This window comes from Macrobrachium nipponense, chromosome 46 (genome assembly GCF_015104395.2).
Source record: "Macrobrachium nipponense isolate FS-2020 chromosome 46, ASM1510439v2, whole genome shotgun sequence".
Taxonomy (NCBI): domain Eukaryota; kingdom Metazoa; phylum Arthropoda; class Malacostraca; order Decapoda; family Palaemonidae; genus Macrobrachium; species Macrobrachium nipponense.
In genome coordinates this window covers 38,190,911-38,212,813 of record NC_061106.1, presented here as the reverse complement: position 1 = coordinate 38,212,813, position 21,903 = coordinate 38,190,911, and the positions used below count along the sequence as shown (strand labels likewise).

Sequence of the window (21,903 nt, the reverse complement as noted above, 5' to 3'; positions counted from 1 at the left end):
TACCCAATACTCTGGAAAGATGTGAAGTTGCTCTTACTTGCCTTTCCCACGTCTTACTTGGTTGAGACTGGTTTCAGTCGGGTGATGTACCTGCTGTCAAAGACACGAAATCGCCTTGACATAGAAAAAAAGAGGCGATTTACGTCTCTCTCTGACAGCTTTCAAGCCAAACATTGACAAGTTGGCAGCCTTGCATCAGTCACAGGGATCCCACTGAAACCTTTCAAGATAAAGCCAATTGTACCTACATGTATTCCTTGTTTTTTTATTCCTTTTGTAAATAGATAAGTGTTCAAATAAAATATTTTTCCAATTAATATTGGTATTTGATTCTTGCCTGAAATTAGTGTTTTGAGTACATGGTACTACTCAAACTAGAACCATTAATATACCTTCCCTAGGCGTATTAAGGTGATGGACGGAAGGCGGGTGTGTGTGTGTGTGTGTGTGGGGGGGGGGGGGGGGTAAGAACTCAGAGTTGGCATGGAGGGGCCACAACAACTTGCACTGGATTGAAGGGGGCCACCACCAGAAAAAGGTTGAGAAACAGTGGTCTAGTGTACACACTTTTTTTCTATGCAAATATCAATTTTCAACCTTTTCTGCAATTTTACATTCAATAAATCAATATTCCTTTACATTCCCCCCCCCCCTTTTAACTCAGCGGCTCTCTCCTCAGTCCATTCTGAATTTTCACTCTTACAGTCTTAAACATTAGCTACTTCCATTTAGCAACTGTCGGAGACTGCCACGTCGTTGGTAACAAGCACTTTCCTTTAAATAATCAACAGATCTAGAGAGAGAATCTGCAATGACATTTTCTTTGCCTGCTATATGGTGAATATTTAGTTTGAATGGTTGCAAAAATAAAGACCATCTTAAAATTCTCTTATTGTTGTGCTTATATTTATTAATAAAGGTTAAAGGGTTATTATCAGTATATACGTCTATTTCAAAGTTACTGTTAAGCAAGTATATCTCAAAGTGCATTAAACTCAAAATTAAACTTAAAGCTTCTTTTTCAACAATACTGTAATTTAACTGGTGGCTATTATATTTCTTTGAAAAGTAAGATACAGGGTGTAAAACACCATTATGTTCCTGTAATAATACACTGCCAGCTCCTACTTCACTGGAGTCTACCTGTAACTTGAATGGTAGATTAAAGTCTGGGGATTTCAGTACTGGCATAGACATTAACATGAGCTTAAGTTTATTGAAGGCATCGTCACATTCCTTTGACCACACAAACTTCACATCCTTTTTCAGCAACTCTGTTAATGGGTAGGCTACATCTGAAAAGTTCTTTTACAAAATTTCCTGTAATACCCCACTGTTCCCAAAAATTTCATCACCACGTTTAGATGTAGGGAGGGTCAAATTCTTTATGACCTCAATATGACAATCAACAGGTTTCACTTGGCCACTTCCTATTTCATGTCCTAAATATTGAACAGTAGTTTTTCCAAATTCACATTTGGCAAGGTTTATCGTAACATTAAATTCTAATAATCTCTTAAAAAAATCATATACTTTTTTAATGTGATCTTCCCAGGTTTCTCCAACAATAATAATGTCATCTAAATAAACAAATACACCTTCGAAATCCTTCAAGATATAATTCATCTGACGTTGGAATGTCAGAGGTGCATTACATAAACCAAATGGCATTACCTTATAATTATAAAGTCCATGGGGTGTAACAAATGCAGCAATATCCCTGCTGTTTTTGTCTAACTCAATTTGATAGTATCCTTTCAATAAATCAATTTTACTTAAAAAAGGAAACTTTGCTACATTATCAATTATATCTTCTACTCTGGGCATAGGATATGAATCTTTTATAGTTACATTATTTATCTTTCGATAGTCTGTACACATTCTTGCACTTCCGTCAGGTTTGTCGACTAGAATACATGGGCTAGCCCATTCACTATGACTTTCCTCTGCTAGTCCGTGTTTCAGTAAATAAGCAACTTCGGTCTTTAACTGTTGTTGTTGTTGCCTCGGCGACATTCTGTATGGACGCTGACTTATTGGAGTCTCTTCTCTCAACCTGATTTTATGTTGTACTCCTTTTATCCTTTTAGGATGGTCTGAAAATAGATCTGAAAAGTTTTGAATTAGCACTTTAAAATCATGCTGCTGTTCATCAGATAAATGAATACATAACTTCCTAAATTTTTCATCATCACTCAAATAATCTGTATTTTTTAATCTAAGTTCAATTTCTTCTTCAACGTCTTTTCATCATCCTCTTTTGCAATTGACAACACTCCACTGGATTCGTTATACTTCTTTAATTTGTTAATATGGAAAGTTTTAACTTTCCTCCGTCCTGTAGGAAATTGAATTCGATAATTAACATCACTTACCTTTTTCCTTCACCCGTGCAAGGTTCTATATACTTCTGGCTTAAAAACCTTACCAGCCTGTAGGAGATACACTAGAACCTTATCTCCTATGTCGAGTTCACGTTTTGCAGCCTTTTTGTCATAATTTCTTTTCATCTCTTCTTGTACTACTTTAAGATTCTCATGTGCTACTTTCCATATTTTCTTTATTTTTTCCTTCATTTCTTGTAACGTGCTAGAATCCTTCTCATCTGAAATCAACTGATTCTTTATCACCTCCATGGGTGACCTTACCTGATGGACATATACTAACTGAAAAGGAGAATAACCCAACGATGAATGTACGCTATCACGAACGGCAAATAGCAACATTGGTATGTAGACATCCCATTCCTTTTAATTTTCACAACAGTACGTGCGAAGCATGGTTTTGAAGGTTCGATGAAATCGTTCGAGACCACTCCTTGGCTCTGTGGGTGATAAGGAGACGATAAACAATGCTTAATATTCTGACAGGCTAAAAATGAGGTAAACTTTCTAGACGTAAAGTTGGTTCCTTGGTCGGTTTTGAACTTCTTTTGGCAAACCTACCAGCGAGAAGAACTTGTTAAGCGCTTCAATTATCTTATCAGCACTCACTGTTCTTAAAGGAATAGCCTGCTTGAAATCTGTAGCACTACACATAATTGTCAGCAAATACTCGTTACCTTTGCTAGACCTAGGCAGAGGTCCTACACAATCCAAAACCAGTTTCTCAAAGGGTTCTCCTGGAACTTCAATGGGTTGCAATGGCATCACCTTAGGGTCATGTTGAGCTTTACCTACTTTGACATAAATCACAATTTTTACAATATTCACTACAATCTTTCCGCATCTTAGGCCAAAAAAAATACCTTAATAATTTCTCATAAGTTTTGTTTATACCTAAATGACCAGAATAACTACAGTCATGAGCAATACCAAGAACAAAATTCTTGTTCTACAACATCATTAACATTTCTACTCGTGAACTTCCTCATTAGGATTCCATCTTTAAAAAGTAACACTTGCCTTCCTTCTCGATATCATTTATATCAACAAGGGCATTATCTCTTTTTACCTTCAAATTATCATCTTCAATTTGAGATTTAACAAATTCTTCCTTATTAACTTTCAGCATTCGCAAAGGAGTACTGACTTTACTTACTTGTAGTGTTTCCGGACTATCTTTAAACAAGTTTTGTAAATCCAAACCGTCGTCATCATTTACCTTTCCTTCGGCACTCTTACTTCTTGTAGTAACTGCACAGCAGGAAATAAGTTTGGAAATGTACATTCAACTTCTGTAATAAATGAAGAATTAAAGGGTTTATCTGTCAAAATTGGATTACTGCTACCAAAAACTTTGTCTCCACATACATCATTTCCAAGAATTAACTCTACTCCTGACACTGGGATTTCTCTCACCAAAGCAATTTTAACATATCCCGAAATTAACGGAGTTTCTAACCTTACTTCTACTAATGGAGCTGAAAAATTCAGGTCCAAACCCACGCAGAAGTACATACTCTCCAGTATCCTTCCACTGGTCATACATATTTCTTATCATTACAGACTGTACCGCTCCGGTATCTCTTAACCACCTTACTTTCCTTTTTTCAACACAAGGAGGTGTAACCACCCATCTCCCATAAAAGGGTCATACAATTCAGTACCTTTGGATGTGGACTTCTCTTCAGGTAATCTCACTCCATTTCCTTTTACAATATTCTCAATACAACCAACATTACTAACATTTTGAACATCATTGTTACCTATTTTGTAACCTATATTCTCATCAACATCACATATATTATTACTGTCGATGCTATCGTTACAATACCTCTTACCTGGCCTAAGGGAGAAGCAAACAAACAAGGATCTCTGTCACCACATGCTTGTGGTTGATTCAACAATGCAATGGTATTTTCAGGTTTAAGATCATCCTTAAAATGTACAGGTTTATCTTTAACTTTATTTACCGGACTTGAATTGGACGGTTTATTGTGCGATGTGGACAACAACTACCTGATGTGTCCTGGTTGCCACAACTGAAACATACAAAATCTCTAAAATTTTCGCCTATATTTGGTAACTAGGTGTAAACTGATCATTTACACTGTATCCTGTTTGTCCAGCACTAACACTAGGACCAGAATTATATCGACTTGCCCCTCTACCACCTCTAGAAAGGATTTATTATAGACTCCACGAGATGATACCTGTGAACTCTTAGTCTTACCTTGTGCCTTGTAATTTTGCTGCTCTTCCAAACTCTGCTCCTTCCAATTTTAGGAGTGACATCAGTATTATATAGCTTATGGGTCAATGCATAATTATCAGACAATCTAGTGGCTTCATCCACATTATCTACATCACGTTCATCCAAATATGTTTTAATAAGTGGATTAATACCATCCTTGAACTGCTCAAGCAAGATAAGTTCCTGAAGTTTACCGAAATCACCATTAACTTCTCGGGCATTCATCCACCTATCATACCACAGGCGTTGTTCCCGTGCATACTCCATATGAGTACGACTGTCTCTTTTTATCCAGCTTCTGAACTTCTCTCTATACCTCTCTGGCACCCAATCATAAGCTTTCAAAACTTCGGATTTAACTCTCTCATAATCCTTAGAAATCATCTAAAGATAAGGCAGCAAATACTTCCCTAGCCTTTCCTCGAAAGGAGGTTTGAACCAACGTGCTCCATGACGTTCTCTGCCATTCACGCTGTTCTGCCACTTTCTCAAATTGTAAAAAAAATGCATCCACTTCATTTTCAACAAAAATTGGTGCACTTTTTACTGCATTGTCTATTCTAAAAGATTTTGGTATTTCTCTGGACTTTTCTTCTACTTCCAAGTTTCTATATCTCTAGCTCTATCCTCTTTTGCTCAACCTCTTTCTCAGCTTCTATCTTCTTTTGCTCAACCTCAATCTTCCTAACCTTTTCAGCTTTCTCATTTTCTAACTTCTTTAGTTCAACAGCTTTCTCATTCTCTAATCTAACTATTTGCAAATTAATCTGCATCTGCTCAACACTCATCCCTTCATAAAAAAGTTTGGACTTTTGTTTAACCCTGCGTGACTTGGTTTTTTCACGTACGGCTTTGGCACCTTCCTCTTCACTTGCACTACCCTCTGTATTATTTTCACTAGCGCTTTGCTGGCTATCAGTTTCTTCCTCTTCCAACTCAATTAGTAACTAAACCCTTCCTTATCAGACAAAATGCCTAAAGTCATTAGCGCCTCACTTACTTTATTTGAGATTTCTTGCTTCCTTGCAGATTCTGATACTTCTACATTATAGTACCTAGCTAGAACAATCCAGTCTATTTTAGTTATACCTTCTAACTTTTCACCACTAGGACTACGTATGAAATCTTTCAAATCAAACATCTTTAATAACCTGCTCAAAATAACACAGCAAGACAAATATAGCACTAACTCTATCACAACTCTCCCCCCTCTCTAAAGTACATGGAAGTACTGAAAAGCAATTAACAGTAGGGATACGTCAAGTTATGGTCGAATACGCTCGACATGAATAAAGCAACAATTAATAAGGATACGTTCGGGTTTCGTTCGACAGAATGAGTAAACACTGAGTATGGATATGTTCGAGTTTCGTTCGATAGAATGAGCAAAAATTAAGTAGGGATACGTTCGGGTTTCGTTCGACAGGCCCCCATGTAACATAAAAAAAAAAAATCTCTCTCTATGGTAAGGATTTACGAGGAGAATATATCAGGAAACAGTGACAACTCACTATAACTTAAAATATACTTTAATAACAACTAGTAGGAAATTAAAGTCACAAACAGAACATTAAACAAATTACGGACGCTTTACACAAAAGCAAAAGGACTTCGCTATACAGCACTTCATCAAGACTACTAATCACTAATCACTGCATTTTACAGTATAATACTCAGTCACAAGCTTTACATCAACACAACATATAATTCACTGTAACATCAAAAAGTTAGTGGCAACCAACGTTACATCACACAAGAAAACGTCCAAATGGATAAACAGTACATTACCATATATTCCTCAAAACTTGATACACTATTATAATCACTTGTTTGTTTCAGCTCCAACGAAAATCGTCGTTTTGGGCCTTTATATACCCGACTCACGCTAGACATCCATGGACCAAATATCATTGTTTCGGTACATTATCCTTGGCGACTACCGCCGACGCCAAGCGCTACTGCCATCTGTTCTAGTGTACACACTTTTTTTTCTATGCAAATATCAATTTTCAACCTTTTCTGCAATTTTACATTCAATAAATCAATATTCCTTTACATATATATGAATATATATAGATTATATATAATTATATATAATATATTATATATATATAATATATTTAATAATATAAACTACTCAACCATAAACATTTTCAAAAACTATAGGTAAGTTTTAAGATTTTAAATGTATATCATATGGATACAAAGAAAAGATGAACTGAAATTTAATTATATTAAATTTTATCCTACATAAAAGTGAAAAAATATATAAATGAGTACAATTTTATTAGAACATAACTCGCGTTCGTAAACTGAAATGCAATATGAAAACAAAGTAGAAAACACTAACATCCCTTTCCTATTTAAGGCGAAAATGACACTAGCCATGAATTAGCGCGACTCGACGCGACGCGTTCGGTGTGAACGCAACCTTAGTAAGACGTTGCATATATGTTTAATATAATATGCAGGCAGCTTTCTGAACGTCGGAAATATTTGAGAGTACTTGCAACACATTAGAAATGAGATGTAAATATGCAATTTACAATTATCTTATTATCTGAGAACATAGAAATAATAAGAATTGTTTTGAATTAATTCGGTTCAGCGACCATTAATCACCTGGAATCTAAATTCAGTAACCGAACAAAAGTAAACACACCTTTGATTAACCACAAAGTCATTTTCCAGGGAATCCATGTTATATGACTGGAAATTCTTTGTACAATTCTGTGACGGACGGTCAATTTGAATCACAGTGGTTTTAAAGAATGTTGTATTCCAATAAAATATGCAGCACTCCTACATACTGTGTAACCACACTATATCATCATTTTTTTTTTTAAACTGAAATTTCAAAGAGATGATGAAAATTTGAATTCCATTTTCAAGTGTTCAGTCATTGACTAATTAACTATGTAGTATACTACCGGGTGTTTCGAAATTAGAGCCCCCCTCCCCCCCAACTCCACAGAACATGGAAATTTATGAAGTTTTCTGCTATAGGCTATCTCCAGGTACATTATCTTAAGTTTCTATTAAGTCATTTTTCATTTTACATTTCTTGTATTTTCAGACTGAGTGACAGAGTTAGATATAGATACAGCCTTGGCTAACGACTTGGAGGAAATCAGATAGATTGACTGAATCCGGGCTATAACCTTCAGAGAGGCCAGGGATGCTGGTGCATCCTTCATTTCATGTTCCTGGATAGCTAAATACATTAAAAGAGATGAATCCTTTGTTAATAGAAACTGGGAAAAAAATCCATACGACTGTCATCACGAAAAGAGTGAGAATCTTGTAAGGGCTGAAGTCCTTTTTCAGGAGTCAAAAGACATCATAGCTGAGGCATTGGGTAGACGAAGAAAGTCTTTATGTAAATTGGCGCTTGAACTAGAAACAAAAAGGGGAAAAAAGAGAAGTTATAGTGCTGTATATCATGAGTTGAAAAAATCTGGTATCAAGCCATTTCATGTTATCAGCAAGCCCAACATCACTCGGCAACAGAGAGAAGACCGTGCATGGTTTTGTGGTTCATTTCTTAAAGATTGGGATGAAGCTGACTCTCTCCATGTTGCCGCATCAGATGAATTCTTCATTTACACAGTCAGGAAGCCAAATCATAAAGATTACATCATTTGGGCTGCAAAGTTGGATGATATCAGCGATGACGTGCGCTCTCGCCAAGTTGTGAAATTTCCTGAATGTTTGGGAATTTTTCTCCGTTTCACAGCCAAATGGTTAATATGGATCATCAAAGAAAAAGGACAGTCATGGAATGGCAAATACCTTTCCTCAAAGATTCTGAAAATGTGTTATCTGTTGAAGAAATCACATTTTTGCATTACAAGGCACCATGTTTCAAGGCTCTTCAGACACAGGAGCTGCTTCGAAACAGTGGTATCGATTTCTTCTCGTCAAGTGAATTTCCAGGTAGCTCCCCTGACCTTAATGTGTGCGAAAACATTGGTAGTATCTTAAAGGATCATGTTGAAGTGCGCACAGTGAACTATGATGGTATACCAAGCCTCGACGACCTGCGAAGAGAGGTGACCGAAGTGCTCAGGGAAATGGAGTTTGAGCCTCAGCTTTTTTGCGATTTTCATACCCCCCAAGAATGCAGGCTGTAGTAAGGCAGATGGAGCCACACAAAATATCAAATACTCAAAGAGAAACTTAAATAAAATACCTGTTCTGAATTACTATTGCCCATATCAATTTTAGTTTATGCTGTAGAGGGAGGGGGGGGGGCTTTAATTTCGAAACACCACCCTGTATAAATGTTCATACAACCGAGTAACCTACCTATCATATTGGATATCATTTCTATTGCTATGGAATGCATCCACCTACAATTCCAGTACCTGTTATTTAGTATGACACTGAACCGTCTTCTCTACCAGAGAGAGAGAAACGACAGTTACATTTGCTTTGAACTTGAGAGCACTTTTTTTTTTACCTGGTGCAGTAGTTTTCATCAATTGAGACACAATAATCCATATTTAAGAAATTCAATTATCTAATTAATTTTGTCTTGAGACCACTAAAATAAACAAAAACAAGAAAATGCTGGCACATTTCATAATCATACAAACTCTCATTGTTAAGAATTCAGAAGTCAGTAGAAATAGTTATGTAGGGAATATATTAGCTAGTAAATTCTACTAGTAGGGTTATGGTAGATGAAGGCGAAGGAGAGGTAGAGAGAGAGGTAGAAACTGAATGCAAAATAGGATGTTTGAAAAGTGAGAACCATAAAACCAGCGCCTTCGACACAACAAAATGTGATGAGGCAAGTTGTAAGTGTTGAACCTTGACCCATCAAGTGGGTGGTTACGATGGATCACCGCACCCACTAGGATTCGCCCAAGGGTGGGACCGGAAACAGTAGGCGTTCAAGTTCAACCAATTAAGAAGAAATAGGATGTTCTCCAGTTGAAAAGAAGGAGTCTGATTTATCCTTATTTTCGATTACTTATTGAAAACAAACTAATGATGACATATGACAGGGAAAAAGTTTTAATCTGTCCTGGGTCCTGAATCAAATATTGGTGCAAATACAATAGAAGCTCAACTTCTCACTGCATAAAGAAAACATAATTTCAGGTCTATTTTAAATGTATTAAAATGTATTATGATGTAAACAGATATTACTATAGAAAATTCACATCACCGGTGTATCTGATGTCTAGGCCAGTCCCTTACGACGCTCCTGATTGGCTGCTGATAAGCCAGTCACGGGGCTGGAAACTATCAGTCTCTCTCAAGAGTTCACACAGGCAGGATGTATGTTCCAACTCTCATGAGGGATACGTCTTTCAAAAGCATCCCTCAGGAGAAGTGGAACATACATCCTGCCTATGTGAACGCTCCAGCCCTGTCATTGGCTTTTCAACAGCCAATCAGGAGCGTCGTAAGGGACTGGCCTAGACATCAAATGCACGGCTGATGTGATTCTACTATAGATTGAATAATGTGCAACATTAATTTTACTTCAACATAAATGTCATAGATGACATGATGATGGATTGGCGATCTGGGAAGACAGAATACTTAGTCCGCATAATTATGGTTGCCACTTCATCTTGACGAGTTTTGCAGAGATGCAGGTATATATAATATTAGAAGTTTCATTGTCTATGAAACGTGAGCTCCAGAGATATATTTTTGAAACTCTGGACATTACCTTTATACATAGCAAATTAATTAAAAGCAAGAATTCTGGCACTGAAAATCCTTCATTGAAAACACTGAGTATCGCACTTGTTTAGCGTACTACCTACTAGCGATAAAAACTGTATGCCCATAGGAGATTGTGGAGGTAATTGATCACTTGTTCACTGCACCTATTCGTAGGATATGATGATCATGAACTTCCCACATAGGGATTTGAACGATTTATATCAATTTCGTTATACTTAAGGTACATTACTGAATATAATAATATTATATAATATATTAATATATATATCGATACACGCATATATATGTATATATACACATATATACATATATATATATCATATATGTATACATATATACATAAATATATATATATATATGTACATATATATACACACATATATATCATATATATGTATATATATACCACATATATATGTATATATATATATATATATATATATATATATATATATAGATCATTTCATACATACATATATATATTCATACATATATATATCTATAAATATACATATTTATATACATTATATTTAGATATTTATATACATGCACTGTATATATACATACATACATACATATACATATATACCGTATATACATATATATATAATATATAATACTATCATATATCATTATACATATATATTCTATTATATACATTATATTCATATATATGTATATAACATATTATATTCTAAAATATTATATATATAATATATATATATATATATATACATATGAGAAGTATTATTTTTTATTTTCTTATTTGTCCCAGATATATTTACAGATAAGTTTGTAATAAGCATAACAGCATTTATGTATCAGTATATAACTCATTAAATCATATAGGAAATAATATTATAATATATAAACAGATTTATGTGCATTAATCATATCACCGTCCTATTCTGATAAGAGTCTTACCTTTTATAATATTGTATTTGAATGAGAAATTGTTTAAAAGTAAAAAAGTATTGCAATTTGTATATGATAAATTTACATGAATGCGCCATGAAGAAATTGCTGCTGAAAATGCAGATGTGGAATCCGCAACGGCATACAAACTTGGATTACTGCCCCGTAGACTTTTTATTCCGCATAGCAGACGAAAATTCCGCACTTCGGCAACACTGCTCCTTGGCTGATAACAAGCCGTCTATATTCCTGGACTAACAAGAGACACCAACAAGCCGTAGAAATTTGGTTTAGGTTTAATCATACATTAATTACCTTTTGTGAACACTTACAACACCATAAATCAGGTCATTAAATACCATTCAACAAAAGCCCATCATCGTATAATACACTATATCAAGATGGTAGAGATCATTTTCGAAGGTTGTCAATAAAAGGAAAATAAAATTACAGTACCTACCACAAAATAACTCAATACCTCAAATGCAATTAGAACAGACCTATCCATATTTCTGGAGATGCGTGAACTCTAATAAACTCATAGCTATCTTAAAAAAAAGAAAGAAAAAAAAAACTGCCAGAATCTCTAACCATATCATGGCGACGACTTTAACTCTCATCTTTTTGTAGTTTTATTGACAATTCGTCACATTAGACTTGATAATGACTATTGTGCATGCTAAGTCTCCCACATACCTTCTTCATTCTTGCTGTCAACCACTCCAAACTTCCTCACTTCACTGTCGAAGTACTAAATGGTCGAACGTGCCCTAGTGCTTGGCTTTATTGCCTTATTTTCATGAATCAATCAATCAATCAACGTCAAAATGCTATAGTGACTAACTAAGAGCTCTATAAGCCTGTTTGTAGCATAACATTAAAGCAACTAAAATGTACGAAGGTACTATACAGTTAGAAATAAATTGTGAAATTACTTCAGTATTTGAAAGATTCTATTTACTTAATTATATCATATGCTACAGTTTGAACATTTTAATCACACGTTGGGAAAACTTCAAGATTTCTATTTTAATCACAACTACAACCATAAAGTTGTTTTCATTTCTGGCAGTAATACTTCATGGAATGTAATCCTCTTCCTTTGAGAGTAATTCAGTTTTGTTTAAAAAGCAGGAATAACAAGTCAGGAATTATATGAATATCTATGCTTTCCACTGACAGAACACTTGAAATATGTTTTGGAGAGGTAATCAACCTCCTGGGAACATCCCACGGCTGCCTATAAAATAATAATAATAATAAAAAAACAACAACTGATAAATAATCATCGTCACAGCATACGACAACACTGACTATTCAAAACACGGAACACTACAAGCTAGTTCGAAGCAAACTACAAGAACAAAATTAATGTGAAAATAAAAATAGACCAACACATACCTACGCCTAACTCTAATTCATGAACCTAATTGGGCACTCTTACTGTTAGAACTTCTAACAACTTAAAAGATTGTGTAAAGTAATCGTCACCAGTAAAAAAAAAAAAAAAAAAAAAAAAAAAAAAAAAAAAACAGCTAAGTGAACAAGGGAATAAGAAGGAGCATATCCACTGCTGCTATGAAGTATTGCATTACAGAAGGCTTCAAAAAGAATGAATCTTAAGTGAGTTTTTAACGATATTCGGCTCTCAATGAAATAAAAAGAAACTTAAATGACATAATTTATCAAATGGATAGGCTAAGCAATGATAATAGTAGTAAAGTACTGCATAAAATGAAACTATAAAATACATTGTAAAATTGCTTCAATATACTTCAATATTACCGTCACTTTCGACAAGTCAGGCACGCTAGTTACATGACCTTCGAAGGTTGTAAATGGTGCATTTCCCACAGCCATGTAAGTATTTTGAATACAGACATTAAAAAAATAAATGCGGAAAATAAATTAGTATCGGGCTCTTTTGTTGCAACTGAGTGGCCTATAAATGAACAAAGCAGATGGAACTAATTACAAAAATGACACCAGTGAGAACAGCGTTGATGTTGATTTGAAAGGCTTGCGCAGATATTACTCTCCTGAAATCAGTCGTGAAAACCCATGGTTTGCAAACTGGAAGTGTCATGACCAGACACCCAAGAAGCCGTTCAATTACAGTTTTGAAAAAAAAAAAAAACTCAAAGTAAATAAATATTAATTTTAACAATAACACGGAAGAGTAGCGTGAGTAGAACAATAGGTTAACAGCAGCCATTCCGAATATTACTTAGAAAAAGTAATTGATATAATATGTGGAAAGTTGGTACTATTTAGTACTGGTAATACAAATTAGAGGGGAATACTGTTGAAATACGAAAGAAAACGAGATTTTTTTAAAGCGAGAAACACATCACATCATTGAAGAACAATGCAGAAGCAAATGTGGGAGCCGTTGCAAAGAAAATATTTTGCTTAATCACAAATGTAAACAACAACTCTACTACTACCCCTACTACTATACCTTTTTTATAGCAATATTTGGAAATAGTATACTTCCAGGCTTCGTTAAATGTCATGTACGTATCATAGTTGAAACTACAGTAGTGGATCATAGAAATTAGGCTTTCAAAAACCAAATCAACTGTATTACCTAGTTACCATGCCACCGAATAGCCTACTACCTAGCTATGCTTAAACGATGCTATTGAGGTGGATTGGCAAGGCCTTTTTAGCTACTAACCTAGTAGCCAAGACTAGGTATGTTCATTGTATTCGATGTTTACTGTTACTTTACCCCGGGGGGGCGGTGCTGGTCAGGGGGCACTGCTCCCTACATGAGGTAAAGACCTAACCTCGCTCAAAGAGCCGTGCCCTGACCACCGCCCCCAAAACCAAAGTACCACTAAACATCGGAGACTATGGACTTAGTCTTAGCTAAAATGGCCGGTATAATGTATCCTAACAATACTCCAATTCCTAACCTGATGCAGAGCACCATAAATCATAAAAGTGAAACACAAAAATCCATCTCAACCTAACCTCCTTAACCAGGTCTTGAGGTCTGGAGCATACAGCTAGAGGGACACATCTCCTGCAGCCCAACTCCTGGCCCTAGTAATTGACTTTCAGCTGCGGTTATTTTAGCGGATTAAAGATATTCAATCATCGGATTAAAGACATTCATCACTTGAAAGGATTTTCCTGGCCCCAGTAACTAACTTGAAGTCAAGGTTGCTTTTGTGGAGAAGTTTATAAGTTAAAATGGATTATCTTACTTTTAGATGTGTAAAGTTGTTCTTAATATTATGAAATATCTTTTACGACCTCAATCGACACTTCTTGCACACAAGGCAGCCATTGCTTAAATGAAGAAATTTTGTAAAAAATGGGTAAAGTCTGAAAGTATAAAAATAGGTTGGATATTATTACATATCAGAAAAACAAAAGAGGACCACATATACTCTTCTGAATAATGCATGGGATACTACTAGTACCCATCACCTCACCATGTCAAGAAGTCAGAATTGAACATCTTTAGAACAATAAGACCAGACCTAGAAAACGATGCACGTCTTTGGATCTATGATGGTATATAAATAACATATTAATTATTTGCCCATTATATGATGCAAGCACTTATTTCTTTTACAGATATGTTGCATATTCACCTGCCCTCTGTATTCCCTGAAGAAAAACCATCAAAATTACCCTCATGTGTCCATTTCTGATGTTAAATTTGGTGGGTTAGTTATTAAAATATCACAGTATTACCAAATGAGGCCAACAAGGAAAGATTTGGTAGCTTACATGTAGCATTCATACCTAATGCAGTTGCTATCTTTCCTTCTTTATTTTCTGCATTAAACAGAAATTGAAGGGCTCTTGCTTAGGCTAGGCTAGCCCTAGGATGTTCTAAAACAAGCTACAACCCCAGGTATATGAGGACCCATTACTAGGCAGCTCTGGCTTAAAAGTTTTTCAACATAAATATATATATATAATGTACAAATTTTTATATCTAGGCTAGATTCTATTTCATGAGATTTCCCATATTCAAAACTGGATGTTGCTTTACCATGTGAGTATTCCATGGCAACATACTCCAACTATGGCATCAAACTTTTTATCACCACATTCATTTCTCCTTTAACTGAAGAATGAGGGTTTGTAAAATAGTGGTCTTATCTAAGGAATTAAAAAGGATTTGTTAACAAACCAGCACACTGGGTAAGAGACTCATTGAAACAGCAGAAAAAGTAGTCAAGAACTACAATGCAGAATGTTTATTACTGGGATTAAACTTGAAATATAATTTTCGTTAATGTTAAAGAATTATATCAATCTTTTGTATTTTGAAATTTTTTATGGAGAACAGAGCCAGAAAATTTCATAAAACACAGCAAAAAATTAGTTAATGAGATTTGTATAAATATTTGAAGAACTGTTTATGTTTCATAATTTAGATGAAATGAAGGAAGAGGATGTTTTAATCTGTTGATGACTGAATAACTTGCAAACATTTTGTAAATCAGTTTTTTAATTTCAGATACGAAATGTATGAGATGGAAAAATATCAGGTCTTGGAGGCCATTGGACAAGGATCATTTGGAAGAGTGTTCAGAGGAAAGTGCTTAGTGACAGGCCAAACAGTAGCACTTAAGTTTATACCAAAGCGGAATAAGGCTGCAAGAGAGCTGAAAAGCCTCCGTCGGGAATGTGACATCCAGAGAGGGCTTGCTCATCCAAACATTGTACGTATGGTAGATTCATTTGAAACAGAAAATGAAGTTGTGGCAGTTAGTGAGTATGTTCCAGGACAACTTTTCCAACTTTTAGAATCTAATGGTCCCTTAAAAGAAGAACGAGTTAAACAAATTGCTAGCAATTTAGTATCAGCCATATATTACTTGCATTCACACAGGATATTGCACAGAGATATTAAACCCCAAAATATCTTACTAGCTTCATCAGGAGAAGCAAAGTTATGTGATTTTGGGTTTTCAAGGAAAATGGGAATTAATACATATGTATTGACTTCAGTGAAGGGAACTCCTTTATATATGGCGCCAGAAGTTATAGAAGAAAAGCCCTATGATCATAATGCAGATCTTTGGTCTCTTGGATGCATTTTATATGAGCTCTTGGAAGGGAAACCACCATTTTGTACTACTTCCATTGTCCAGTTGGTAAAAATGGTGAAAATTGAGCCAATTATATGGTCGGATAGATGGAGTGCAGATTGTCTGAGCTTTTTAAAGGGATTGCTTAATAAAGATCCAATGAGAAGGTTAACATGGCCAGATCTGTTAGAGCACCCCTGGGTACATGAAGGCCTTGTATTTGTACAACAGACGTTAAATACGGCACCACTAACCAACCCACTGACTCTGTCGCAGCAGCAAGTAAAAGAGCAGCAAAGACAGGAATTAGTACAGAGAGCTTCTGGGCAACCAAGAATGATGTTAAAGCCATTGGGAAGACAAACAGCAACTCCTAGTAAAATGGAAGGGGCAGGGCCAAGATCCAGACCAGGCTCAGAATTAACAGGTCCTATTGAAGGCAGTATCATTGTTGAATTACCACCTGTCACTTTTCATGAGGGACAGAGTAAAAACATAGACACAAATGGACTACCTCAGATTGATCCAGATGTTCTGAAGAAATTGGCAGCTGTTCATCTTCAAGCTAGAGGAGGAAGTCCTCATTTGAGTGCCTCAAGGTCTCCTTCACCTATTCCAATGAGACTAAGAGGAAGGGAAAAGATGATAGAAGTTCAGTTGTCAAGCTCAGGTGAGGTTGCTGTGCAAAGCAGGAGTGATAAAACAAATCTTAGAGATGGTTTTCAGACTACAGTAGTAGAAGTAGAGGTGCATAAAAGTGCAGCATCAGTGGCTTCTACTTCTGGCCCTGATGTTCCTGGATTAGGTGGTGACTCAGATGCAAGATGTGCTGTTGGGGCTTCTGTTCGAAAGTTAAGCACTGTGTCTCAAGAATCAGGATTCAAAGAGGAAGATGTTAAAGATTTCAGAATGCGGGGACCTGTTCCTTTAGAAGATCGTAAAGACAGTATGGTAAATTACTTGGCTAATTCCATTGACTCCTCAAGAAGAGGAAGTAGACCCTCAAATGGTATGTTAGAACTAATGCAAGAGGGACGACCAAGTTTGCCCAATATTAATGAAGAAAGTTTAACACCATTTACTCAAGAAAGAGCATTAACTGTAATAAGTGGAAAGACCAGCAGTGCAGCTGTGTTCACACTTCACAGTTTCAATTCAGATGACAAACCTATTGAAACTGAAGAATGGTGTAGGTTTCTAGATAAGACATTAGCTGATGTGTTGAATGGGAACTACAGTATTTTCTTTGAACAAAGTGAACTTTCAATGTTTGTATCTCCTCTTAGGAATCACACTTGTGCTCTCCAGGTTACCAATAAAATAGCAACACTATTTATGTTACCTTTCACAATTGAAAATATGAAAGATCAGACTCATGATGTTATTAGAGTATATCTTGAGTGCAAATTAGTGCCAAACCTTGTTTATGCTTGTAAACTGATACTCAAACTAGAATCAAAGGTCAATAGAACAGTGGAATTTGATAAGGATCAGATTGACACTATGGGTCAAATTACAATGTTAATTTGTCACTTAGTATATACAGAAACTGATTTCCTGCTACAGTTTTGTGATTGTGTATGTGTTCTCAATGCTTTTACTGTGATTAGTAAAATATTGACTTTGGATAGTGTTTTACCTGAGTTGGTTGCAGATATGTTAGCAATTTTAAATCAAATACTTCGTATAACACCTGAAAATAAGTCAGTTGTTGAGCAAGTTTTTGGAACAAGCGACTCTGTTGTACTTCTTCTGGGAACACTGATAACTCATAAAGTTCCATTAGTTAGATCCAGATTATGCACTTTAATTGGATACTTGGCTAAGTGCTGTCCATCAATATCTAAGTTGTTTGAAGGGCAACATAAGCTCATTTGTGACTTGATCAACTTAGAAAGCGACATCGTTCCACAAGTGAGGAAAACAGCTTCATTTGCAGTTTCGTGTCTACAAGCGTTCACAGAACTTATGCCTGAAGATTCATGTGCAGGATAAGAGTTTTCCTAAACCTGCTTGAAATTCCAAGCAATTAAGTTCAGGTAAGTATAACTTTATTTTTTTTACGTGAGATTTTGAGGATGGATTATCACAGCTAAGTTGTTAAGATTATTCATAAAATGTGAACGGGATGCTACATATTTTTATGGAATTACACACTTCAGTGGCAAACTTCAGTATGTGAATAAGTACTTGCTTGTAATTGTTGTAGTGCTGGATAGAAAAACTTGTACTGAAAATTGTGACAACTTTCAGGAATTGTGTTAGTTTCATATTTATCCAACAGTGTATATTAGTGGGGCACTGTTCTTTAAAACTTCACATTTTCATATGCAGATGTGTACCTCTGACTTCAATAAACCTCTACTTCTTATTTAAGTAGATGGGGTATGATCATGAATACGTATATGCCAGATGCAATGTGTTCATATGAATTACAAATAACATTGCTGTGCAAATGTTTTCTTTGTTGGTCTTTCCTTGTGAAAGCAAAACATTTTGAACTACATATACGTATTGTTGTTGGATGTTATGTAGGCAAATGATTTTCCTCTCTTTCAATTAAGTGCCCTTTTTCATACTAGTACTTGTATAATACCCAACTTTCTACATAGACCCTGGTTTTATGTAATTATTAGAGTAAATAAGTTGTATTATACACTCTCGCTCATTACTAAATACTAATTTGAAGTCTTACATTTCAGGACTGAAAATACCATGCTGAAGTTCATCTTTCCACACAGGATTCAGACATTGAAATTTTCAATTAAACAGGTAACGTAGCATATCTAATAATTTAATGTTAAAGGATCCAAGAATATAAATTTGTCTTAGACATCATCTGTGCACTGCCAATAAAACTTGCAAGTAAAACTTTATACTATTAAAATAAGTGCATCATGGTAGCTAAATGGTCTTTCAAATTGAGTTAATAGCTGAATCTCAGTAGGACCATAATGGGGTGAGATCTAATTTATAATTTATCACAAAGGTTGTTTTTAAATATGATGGAGTTAAAATTTATCATATAGATTTTAAATGGGTTTGGTTCAAATTTATCATTAAATTTTATCATAAAGGTCTATTAAAAATTATTCAATAGCTCTGCTGTGCAATAGCCATTTTTAAAGTTTGTACAATTTAAAGTATGAAAATTGATAGGTGAATTTCTCTGAGAAAATTGATAGGTGAATTTCTCTGGATGTAAAACTTTCTAGTACCCCCTCCATGAAAACTGTTAAAAATGTTGGTTTATATATCTGAGGCATAAATAATATGTCCTTGAGTTTTTATGTTAATTTTTCCATCATTTGCACATGTACTTTACAATCTCAAAATATTAGATATTTATTTTTCTGTGTAGTGTAGAAATGTTTTGTCCCTGTTACAAACTTTATACCACTTTTTTATATAAAATATTTGATTTATTATGCAAAGTTCTTTCGGTACTTTTTTAAGAACACAGATGTGTTCCAATACTTTCACTAATGCATTCATGCCTGCTCAGAGGCATCTGACCAAGAGTCACACTGCCACTTATAAACAAATTGAAGATGTATGTAGCATCACTCTTCACAAGACCTCATATCTCTTCATATTTGGTTTTGGAATTCTCATTTGTATACTGTTATCAAATTGTATCAGTTTATGTTTGGGGTTAATATTTTCACTAACTAAGAATAGCAGCTGCAATCACCAAAGTGAATATATAATCTGTTGTGCGAACCTAAGAAAATAAATGTGATTAAGTTCATGTTTATATTGCTGTGTGCTTTCATCTGTTTTGATCTTTGCCTGTCACCATAATTACTGGGTGTGCTACAATGCTTTTTATGTTCCACTGTTTGGAGCACCAGAATACTTTCATACTTGATCTTGTCGATAACTGTCACCTGTGGTGATGGTCTTTACCTGCATCTTTGTTTTCATCTTCATGGGCTATTTTTTGTGTTATGAATCTGGCTAATGTTGTCAGAAGTGTCACTTGTAAATTTCTAGACCTGCTTAAGAAGGGTTTGTGTATTGATGTCAGCTGTGCATGAGCATGATGGCTGATCAACTGGCATGAATGAATAATCTTATCAGGATATTATTACTAACATTTATCTTGCTTGATGTATCTCAAAATGATTCAGTCATAATTTGTTTGCTTGTATGGTGTTAGCTGGGTATAAAGGTAGTTCTTACTCTGCTAACATTTTCCTAGCACTGAACCCTAAAACCAGTATTACTGCACTTGTTTACCGTTGTGTATCCACAGTAATTAAGTCATAAGTGTGGGGTTAGTTATGTCTTGTTAGAAAACAGATGAAGTTCTGCAACATTCGACCAGGTATTATGGCATCACAGTAGTGAAGTAAAGTACAGTACTGTACAGTACAGTAACAGGTATGGTACATATATATGTAAACAATATTTATTAAATTTAGCCTGCATTTTTTGTCTTCCAGTATTATTTTGACTGGCAAAGAAGTATAGTACAGATTATAGGCTCTGACTTAAGTTTAGTGAATGTGGTGCCATAAAGTCATTATTATTATACGCAAGTTGCCAAAGAAAGTTTTCCCAGTGATGTTTTGCTTCTATGTATGTACTGTCTTCCAAGATTTTGTTACAGAAATATGTCTCATAAAGTTAGCTTTTGTGTTTTATACTACATACTGTGCATTACACTTTTATAACTTCATACTGTAATTGCTAAGTGTTAATCATTGAAATAGTGTTATGGGCCTTGATATTATTTGCCCTTGCCTTATACTGTACAATACTGTAAAGGTTACATTTTATCTAAGCTGTGATATATATTTACCTAATATTAAGGCTATGGACCACGCTTTCAGAATAAAAAATGTACTAAACTGTAATTGCCTACTTGAATGTTTCAGTTAGAGTTTTACAGAATAAGTACTGGCATATTGTGACTGAAACTGTGGGAGACTAAGTACAATTTGTACAATTGGTGTGTAGTAAACAAAATACTACTGAGGAATGCATTTCTTTCTGATTTATAGTTTTGTATTATGTACTATATGATGCTTTATACTTAAAGATATATTACTGTAGCATTATAGTTCATTTAAATATTCATGTGAAAATTTTTGCCTATTCGTATGCTTTAACTCTCATATGTTGAATATTGTACCTATTGTTTTTATCACTTACCAAGAGAAATTATGTACATTTGTAGACAGTTTAATTATAAGTTGACTCTCCTACACTTTGTTTTGTTTTGAACCCCTAACTTATTTCAAGGATATATGAGTTCTTTTTATATTTTACTTGACCCACTGCTATCTCCAGCTTATCAGATTTAGTCATTGTAGCAAACCCTTGATATACACAAGAAATTGGTTCTAGGTTGAGACGAGATTTGTATATAATTGCAAGTAACTTGTTTTCTATTTGAACGTTGTTCAGTTCTCTCCTGACAAGATGTAGTAAGGAAAGTCAAGATCCTGAAGCTTTAGCTTAAACAACTATCTGATCCAAAGTCCAGTTCTTTCTCTTGTACATTTTATATTTTTCATTCAATTTACTCTATATAACTATGTTACAGTGTATAGGTATTTTATATAAATATATGGATATT

The 21,903-nt window shown here is 34.9% G+C and overlaps 2 protein-coding genes across 2 annotated transcripts in view; both read left to right on the top strand.

The window, feature by feature from the left end:
• LOC135214696 (protein FAM200A-like) overlaps nt 1-177 on the top strand; it is a 549-nt gene extending 372 nt beyond the window's left edge. The window contains exon 1 of the mRNA XM_064249029.1: nt 1-177. This exon is cut by the window's left edge and continues 372 nt beyond it. Within this exon, the coding sequence (XP_064105099.1) occupies nt 1-177 (177 nt within the window).
• Nucleotides 178-13,638: 13,461 nt separating this feature from the next.
• On the top strand, nt 13,639-21,529 carry LOC135214921 (uncharacterized). Its single transcript, XM_064249391.1, has 3 exons — nt 13,639-13,772; nt 15,743-18,355; nt 19,019-21,529. The coding sequence occupies exon 2, from the start codon at nt 15,750-15,752 to the stop codon at nt 18,309-18,311; it is 2,562 nt and encodes an 853-aa protein (XP_064105461.1). The 5' UTR covers nt 13,639-13,772; nt 15,743-15,749; the 3' UTR covers nt 18,312-18,355; nt 19,019-21,529.
• Nucleotides 21,530-21,903: the final 374 nt, after the last annotated feature.